The 8974-nt window shown below is 34.9% G+C and overlaps 1 protein-coding gene across 2 annotated transcripts in view; it reads left to right on the top strand.

The window, feature by feature from the left end:
• PDE6C (phosphodiesterase 6C) overlaps positions 1–8825 on the top strand; it is a 30052-nt gene extending 21227 nt beyond the window's left edge. The window contains exons 16-23 of one of the 2 annotated variants that reach the window (XM_071811990.1): positions 655–755; positions 1798–1905; positions 2142–2205; positions 3226–3300; positions 3438–3521; positions 4543–4696; positions 6783–6834; positions 7458–8825. In XM_071811990.1, coding sequence (XP_071668091.1) covers positions 655–755; positions 1798–1905; positions 2142–2205; positions 3226–3300; positions 3438–3521; positions 4543–4696; positions 6783–6802 — 606 coding nt within the window. In that variant the 3' untranslated portion in view covers positions 6803–6834; positions 7458–8825. The remainder of the gene's footprint in view (positions 1–654; positions 756–1797; positions 1906–2141; positions 2206–3225; positions 3301–3437; positions 3522–4542; positions 4697–6782; positions 6835–7457) is intronic. The other variant, XM_065842902.2, reaches the window with a different exon arrangement.
• Positions 8826–8974: the final 149 nt, after the last annotated feature.

The following is an 8974-nucleotide window of genomic DNA, read 5'->3' as shown; positions in this document are numbered from 1 at the left end:
CTTGAGATGTCGTCAGGATCTCTGTTGGCTCTCAACAGCACCATGTGCTCTCACAGGTATTGTCCCCTCAGTTAAAGAAGGAAGGAAAACTAGGACACTTAGAAAAATGCCGAGTGTGACACTCTCATTCCCTTTGCCTGAGGAAAGCCCATTGTAATGGCCATAGCAGGTCCCCAACAGTGCAGTGGGAGGTTGCGCTGACCCAGGGTAACAGGGGGAAAACGGTGTCTGCTACAGAGCTTTAAAAAGTCTAGGAAAATTAGGTGTATGGAATGTGTACTGCAAAGAAATGATGAAGAACTGCCATTTCTGTACTAATTATGTGGAATACAGGTGGTTTTCTTTGGTTTTAGTTTACATGTGGCAATAGCAGGACTTGCAACTGGTTTGCGTCACTGTGGATTTAGTTATTTGTGCAGCTTTTGTGGGCAGCATCATAGGTCCACCAACCATTCACACAGTTATTTAGCCATTTATTAGCTATGAATAAGGGACATCTTTACCAACTGAATAATTTTTCATTTGCAGCACTATTTTCATTTGGAGAAATTTTCCTTTTGGCCAATTTTGTTATAGCATTCTGTGACAATCTGTGTAGTACAAACCCAAACCAGTGTTATAAAAGGAACTGAATTTGTAACTTTCATCTTGCAGAGTTTAAACATCTTCCAGAACCTAAATAAGCGCCAGTTTGAAACTGTTCTACACTTATTTGAAGTAGCAATAATAGCAACTGACTTGGCTTTGTACTTCAAGTAAGTACTGAATTCTGTATAACTTCCTACTGAAAAAAATGTCAATCATATACTACTTGTAACTTTAGTTTTTAGTTCCTTTATATGCAGAATACAGTTATATTTAAAATTGTTATTAAGCCTAATTCTTTTAGAAAACAAACCAAAAACGTTCTTAGATCCATTGTAAGCTTTCAAAATAGAGAACATATGAATGTACGTAAGACTTAGTAAATATTTAGTAGGTCATTCAAATATGCTTTTAGTTACAACAAACACTATATTTCAGAAGTGGGGATTCTGTAGCCTTACTTGAAGGTTGTGTGCATGTGTGATATTCAGCATACCACACTACAATTACTCATACTAAATAGAAGTACAATTATGGCATGGAAATTAAGATGCTGTTTTAAAAACAAAACTGCAAACATCAACTGATCACAGTGCCAAAGACTCCAAATACCAAATCATCCCTTCTGTTCCTAAGTTACTGACTTAATATGCTTTTATAATAGGTATTTTCCTTAAAGATATATGGAGCCTTTTGCTTTGATCCAGATCTCTTGTGACTGGGAAAATTTAGAGACAGGAGACAGGAAACAATTCAGTAAGTTGTTCAACAACTAGTGAACAGTAATTTCACGATTTCATTTATTCTAAATGCAAATGAAAATATTTATTAAGCAATAAGTGTATTTTTGAGGGGACAGAGTGGAAGAACATTTATTAGTATTTACCTCACTTTTCCCAATTCGATATGTTACAGAAAGTAACAAACATGTAATACTAAAGAAGAATTTCACCCCAAACAGTTAAATAGGAAGAGTTAGGAAATGGGTTATTTGTTTCTTTGTCAGAAATTCTCACACAGTATTTCACATGTCAGTGGTGTATAGCAAAATCGAACTGTGCTAGGTTACCTGAAAAATTTGAGTTCAACATTAATAACGTGTCACTTTGATACTATGATGACTAAGACACTACTTTGGAAAAACAGAAATATGGTTTTCTATTTCATTTTCAATGCAGGAACTATATATGGTTTATTGGTATGTTTTAACAGGAAAAGAACTATGTTTCAAAAGATTGTGGATGCAATTGAGAAAATGGAATCAGAAGAGGAGGCAATTAAATATATATCTATTGACCCAACCAAGAAAGAAGTAATCATGTAGGTGGTTAATATTTCATTCTTTATTCAATCTGCTATCTAGAACCAGATTTTAAAATAATTTTGGCACCTAAGCATGTAAATTAAGACTTAGTGTTATTGTCTGATGTCTTCAATCTTCTCAAAATGAGCATTCATCTGTATAATAAAGGTAAAAAAGGTCTCGATTTTTAAAAGGAATCTAGATGCCTATCATCATCCTAACTATACTCCTGTTTTGGTTTGTGTTTTCAAAGGGCTATGATGATGACTGGATGTGACCTGTCTGCTATAACCAAGCCTTGGGAAGTTCAAAGTAAGGTAGGTACTTTTCAAACAGACAATACTACATTTGCTATCTGTTTTACTGCCTATTTGCTGCACGATAATTTAAAACAACAACAACAACAAACAAAACCCTTATAATTTTATGGATATTTAAGTATCTGCACCTAATTATGTTTCCAGAAAATAATCTGTGACTGTGTGTTGATCCACCCATTTCTGCGTGTCTTTCAGCTACAACCAGCATCCCTGATTCTGTCAGCTGTCCTAGCTACCCTTAAATATCACTCAGTTATTTTTGTGCTATCCACCTTTGCTAGGTGGATAGCTAGGTGAATACCTTTTCAGGTATTTTTAAGGCACAGATTTAACATCAGTATGATTTGAATTAATTGTGCCTATTCTGTAAATCTTGGTGCCATGTGAAAGTAGCTTAAACATGCTAAAAATAAATACTGTAATACAGTGTGACACTGCTTTGTGCAAAAATACTTAAAGTACTTCAATACTTATTGATCATTGCACTGAAGCTTATCATTAGCCTTACAGGAATAGGTTTTAACAACACATAATCAAAATACAACTGCAAGATGTTTGTTGAGCCTCCTAAGTAATACATGTTACAGGTAGTAGAAGATTCTGTTATGTTGCTAATATTGTCTTGTTCCCACTGACAACAATCTATCATTTACTCAACACATATCAGAATATTGGTAGAGATAGTTTTCTGGAAAAAAGCTTTAAGTACACCAGAGAGTGTCTGTAATTTCTGAAAGAAGCACTTGATTACCTCTACAGGGATTAAAGAGTGGAATTTTATTGTGTTTTACCAAAACTCCTAATTTCTGGAGGGGTTTTAAACTACTCGGAGATAATGCAGCTAGCAAGAAATAAGTCCTTTCTTTGTGGAAGTTAGTAGTAATAGTTAAGTAGTAAACAGTAATATACCAGTTATTGGTTAATCAACCTTTTCACATTTTCTGGAAAGCCTTGTTATTTTATTTATTTGAATTTACTGCTTTCTGCTGACACTTCCACTGAATTGTGATTATTCAGGTTGCCCTCATGGTTGCAAATGAGTTCTGGGAGCAAGGTGACCTGGAGCGAACTGTGCTACAGCAACAACCAATTGTAAGTACTAAATAATATGACTGAGTGAAGAAATATTCACTGTTATTAAAGCATTGACTTATGGTCCATGAATCTTACTAGATCAATATACCAAAAAGCATATCTACATAATCTAAATTACTCCTATTCTCTTCTAGCCTATGATGGACAGAAACAAGGGAGATGAACTACCTAAGCTCCAAGTTGGTTTCATAGATTTTGTGTGTACATTTGTATACAAGGTAAGAATATTTTTTTTTGTTTCCCCACTGCAGCAGTTTTGATGCCACAATTAGTGACAAACTTGCAGTTAAAACACTCTAGACAGCAGCAGGACTATTGGTCACAGGGTAAACAACTATCACAACCACCACAATTTTTGAATTTTTTGTTACATAGAAGAATTGCTCCCACAAAGCAAATTCAAGAGATGTGAAGCAAATTCATAAAAAGTGAAGATCTCAGCGAAACTTGAGGGTGCTGAGATTTTGTTACTATCTTGAAAGACTGAGTTAGAAAGCCCAGTCTAAGTCTTCACAGTCCAATTTAATATAAGCATGCAACATGTGGATGGTCACAGAAAGCAGGAATAGGAAACTTGCAATATTCTGGAAATACAGATATTCTATATCTTCTGTAAGGCACTAAAATGCCAACATTATTAATCCCTGTCTAGCTTTTAATATCCCAAAATGTGATGCAGAAGTGTGACATGTAATATTTTAACATTTTCAGATACATGCTCATCAGCTTAGAATATACTATAGGATACTAGACTTTTAAAATTATATCCTGATACTGGCAATCATACGATAAAATATCGTGTATCATAGTTATAATCGTATTATATGAATTGGACTATCAAATGTGGGATTAGGGAAGACACTAAAATGTGCATTGTATAATTCAGATCTTTTCTGACTGTGCACAATAGGGCATTATTGTCCCATAGTATTTCCAGTAATATGCCACCACTGCATGTCCAAGAACATGCTTTCAAATATGCACCAGCCGTTACTCACACTATTTCTTTTAAAATGTTTTCTCTTCTACAGAAACCCACTACCACAGATGGAGCAAGTGCTTGAAAAACTGTTAAATGAAATAAAATTAATTTATCTAGCATACACACTGAGTTAGATATAGTGCAAAAAAGAAAACTAATGTTTTCTCTGAAAAGCAGTAGTATTTCTACAAATTCAGACTTTATAAATCATTAGTGTTTACAAATTTCTAATTTACTAATTTAAATTGTTTGTACAGGAATTCTCGAGGTTTCACAAGGAAATTACACCCATGTTTGATGGTCTTCAAAACAACAGGGTTGAATGGAAAACACGAGCTGATGAATATGAAGAGAAGATGAAAGTTATTGAGGAACAAAAGAAAAAGGAAGAAGAAGAAGCTGCCAAAAAAGGTTAAGGTTCTAAGGTTTTCATTTATATATATTTGTAAGACAGTCAATATATTCTCTTTCTCTCAAATTCACACATGCAGTGAACTTTTGCAATATTTATTGAATTTTATGCTAATGGGTACGTGAGTTCTGAATTAGCCAAATTAGCTTTATCTTCATTTGGAAGAGTAACCTTTAAAGATTACACAAATCCAGTACACTGACCTCATTTTCCTAGCTGCAGAATTATAGGGAACATGACCATCACTAGAGTGAAGGGAATGTAAAATTTATTTTGTTTTAAGACTTAAAACTGAATGCAAATCAATTTATCTGTCAATGCTGCAATCACCTGAAATACTAGAAACGTATCAAAATTCTATGTGGCATCAGCCCCAAATGTATTCAGGTGCCTTGTTTGAATTGAAAAACGAAAAGCATAAGTAAAAGCGATGGGAATGGATAGTGCACTTTTGGAACATGAAAAAGCAGCACAAGTCCCTACTTCCATTGCAAGTTTAAGATACACTTTTGGCTCTAGTTCTCTACCATCAGTTTCTTGGCTGAAATACACTCATACCACAAATGTAACGCTAATCTTCCTAAGACAGCCCAAGTCCTAAAATCGAGAGTGTGGATCTGCATATGATAACCTAGAAGACAATCTGATTTAATAGAAACTGAGAACCTATCACTCAAGTGTAACAGGAAAATAAGTCAGTTATTTTTATTCTTTATTACATGAGGAACAGCAGGTCATCAGCTCTGCCAATCAGCTGACTGAAAATGTTCAGAGAGTAAAACAAAAACATGTGTGATTTCTACAGAATTAGTTATTGTCAGCTAGTTTGAACAAGAAAAGTTAGTTTACTCTAAGCCTGTGTCTCACATTCTTAAAACATAAAACAGTAGTGAATAATTTATTTGTTAATCAATGTCTGTGGAAATAGGTGAGTATTCTTCACATTTCACACAAAGAGAGGCTACTCAAGGCCACCCATCAAGTTGCTGTCAGAGTGTGAATTGCACTAGGTAGTTACTGGCTCCTAAGACAAAGGATACTAGGCTTGCAAAAGTTGTTACGAAGATGTTGCAAAGTGGTTTTAAAAGTACTGTAAGTTACATGACTTGAAAGAGAACTCTAATAAAATGAGTCAAATATTATCAGTGTAATCAAATTACAAGAAATATTTTGGCCTACTCACACTGTGATACCACTTACACTTTCAGAGAAATTCTGTCCCCCCGTCCCCATTGTCTCCCAAATTTCTTTTTAAAGACAATTTTTTTGCAATGAGCCATATCATTTATTTACGACTAAGTTATTGCTGAGAACTAGCTGGCTGTAAGTACTCTTTCCTTTCACTGGAACACAAGCATTTGAACTTCAGAAAAATACCAGCAAAACAAAACAGCCTGGGACCTACACACAAACATCCTTGTACATTTACTCTCTTGGCAAAGATTGTAGTTGCTACAATCTGATCCTATGTCCTTAAACATACGGTTCTTAAATAAAAATTAAATTATACATTTAGGAAGATCCAGGTAGTTCTACTCCCGCTTGAAGTTAGGACCATTTTATATTATTGGTATTATGGAATCAGTTAGTCACTGACTTAAGAAAAGAAGTATTTTCCCACAAGGAGCCTCACACAGGCAAGCATGGACACAGATTTGCAGGAGCTAAGGATCGGATCTTTGCATATCGTAATTGGTATCACAAAATGTAAGTGAATTATTTTGCATCATTTTAAATGTGCACTGGGATGAGGCCATGCACATTTCTGAAGAACAGATCTGACCCTGTCAAATCAAGGCCATGTAAATATATGGGTTTGTTAAGTCAGTTCATACAAACAATAATTTGATACATGCTGAACCACACTGGTGTCTCTAGATCACGCTGACCTGCTGGCTAGTCTCAGCCATTCAGTAGACAGAAAACAAAATAAACATATTTGCTGAACCACTACAGTGGAAAGTTCAGAAAATAAACAGAATACAGTATAAGTATTAGAAAATAAAATAGTTAGTAACATAGTGTTGATTATATCCACAAATTACAAAGGGTAGGACACTGATTATGTGACATGTTTCAATGCAGGTGGAAAGGGTCGAAAATGACCTAGTAACATGGTGATCCACAGCTTTCAAATGTAAGTTTTAATTCTAATATTGGTATCTTACCTTAAATGAACCTGAGAACGCAATTTATTACATTGAAAGAATCTTAACTATGACCAATGAACATCTGTGGCATCATTTGAGAGAGACAGCAACAGAATCAGTAACTATAGTTAACAAACATAAAAAGTGTCTCTCTTAATTGGTAATTAAAAAGGGATTCATGCAGGGTTGGATAAAGGCTTATACAATTAGGTCAAATTAAAGTTCTTGTATCATCTGCTTCAAAAATAGATTCACAGATTATATTGATCCAAGACTATTTCTTTAGCATGGTTTGCATACCTCAGTTTTGTATGTGTGGGGCAGAGCTACATACATTTAACTACTGAAACTTTCCAGTAAGAGTGGTTCAGTGTGTGTTCGGTCCTTTGAGAAAAGTTGGTATCAACTGCTACACTATATACCCATATGTATATATAGCATGCTTTATTGTTTCTTATTCCATTTCCCAGACAAGTAGCGAAAGCACATTCAGTTTTCAGAAGATCACACATAATATGCATGTCACAAAAGTAACACCTTTTAAACAAGAAATTAGAGAAGCTAAAATTAACAGAAAATACTCACTTTACTTTTCTTCTCTGTTTTTTAGCTGAAAATGCAGCTGGAGGTGGTGGTGGAGGAAGTGGAGAGGACGGAAAATCCAAAACCTGTATAATTTTGTAATTCTTTGTCTCAGACACTGTTTTCTGCTACAGAGAAGACATCTAGAAAGAACTTCAATAAGCCCCAGTGGATTTCTGTTTCACATAGAATAGTATAGAACTATCTGTTAACAAACCTCTTAAACACCTGCCATTTGTTGGAAATAATTTTTAATGGAGTAAACAAAGAGTTACAATTAAAAACTGGAAAATTAAAAGAAAAAATAATTGTGTGAAATGAGTTAACTGTGTGCTCTAGATATTTTTTCATGTCACTCGATTTATATACAGTATTTTTATTAAAATATGTAACTTCTGCACACTGTCCAGAAAAAAATATAAATAATTTTGATAGATCTTATATGAAATTACCGAATGAAATATAACACATCCAATTCAAACAAAAAAATCTTTTTTTTTTAAACTTGTATGTTTAGCTTTTTATATTATGCTATCTCCTTGATCTGGAATTGTCCTTTTCCTTCATTCTCAATACTATATAAAGTTCTAGAGTAAATACCTCCTTCATCTTAGGAATGCTCAACGCAATTCCTCAGCTCATATTTATTAAAAAGCAGATCCATGGGACACAGTATTTTTTTTAAAACTACCAGGGATAAATCTGTAAATTGTTGCCATAACTCAGAGAAACCACTCTTTTGCCCATGTGCAAATGGCTCTGCCCACAGTTCCTAAACTGACCACCTTCTATCGTAAAAATCTAAAAAGGCAGACCATAAACATCATACTTTGCACACAAGTAAGAGTTTACTAAAATGCCCACACCAGTGTATCTAGAGCAGGATCTACATTCACAGGCATTTTTAAAGGCTCATGTGCTCCCAGAGCATTTTTTAAAATGCAGTAAACGAACGTATTTGAAAACCAGTGAACTGTCACCAATTTGATCTTGGGACGGAGAGGAGAGCAGAAGTAGACCACATCAGAATTCACATTCCCTCCCTTTCTACAACCAAGAGGACAGACTGCACACAAATTAGCTCTTCATAAACAATAATCTCCCTGCCGAAACCTTCTGCTCTTGAAGAATGGGAGGTCCCTCCATCCTTCTACTCCGGTCTCACGAAGCTGGTTCTTCCTGCAGATGAAGGAAGGAAAAGGGCTGGTGTATTATGCACAGATCTGAGTATTTCACTGGAACCAGTTCCACATGTAAGGGGAGACAGATGTCAAATGCAATTCCTGCAACAAACGAGCCTGACGGGCAGACTCAATCCTACCACTTTCTTCCCACTTCAAAGAAAGCAGCCCCATACTTTTCTTTCTCCAAAGGGCCCTCAGCATCCACAGAGAAGGGAGAATGATTGAATGATTAGCCATATTATATACCTTTCGAAGAATGCTCTATGAATGTAGATACTGTGTACAAATATCACCCAAAATTAAAGGAATCCACAAGAAAAAAAAAATCCATTTATTACATCCTTATTTATAAATGGGCCAA

The sequence above is a fragment of the Patagioenas fasciata genome, chromosome 8 (assembly GCF_037038585.1).
Source record: "Patagioenas fasciata isolate bPatFas1 chromosome 8, bPatFas1.hap1, whole genome shotgun sequence".
NCBI classification, from domain to species: domain Eukaryota; kingdom Metazoa; phylum Chordata; class Aves; order Columbiformes; family Columbidae; genus Patagioenas; species Patagioenas fasciata.
The sequence above is the reverse complement of the archived record's forward strand: the minus strand, read 5'-3'. Positions and strand labels throughout refer to the sequence as shown.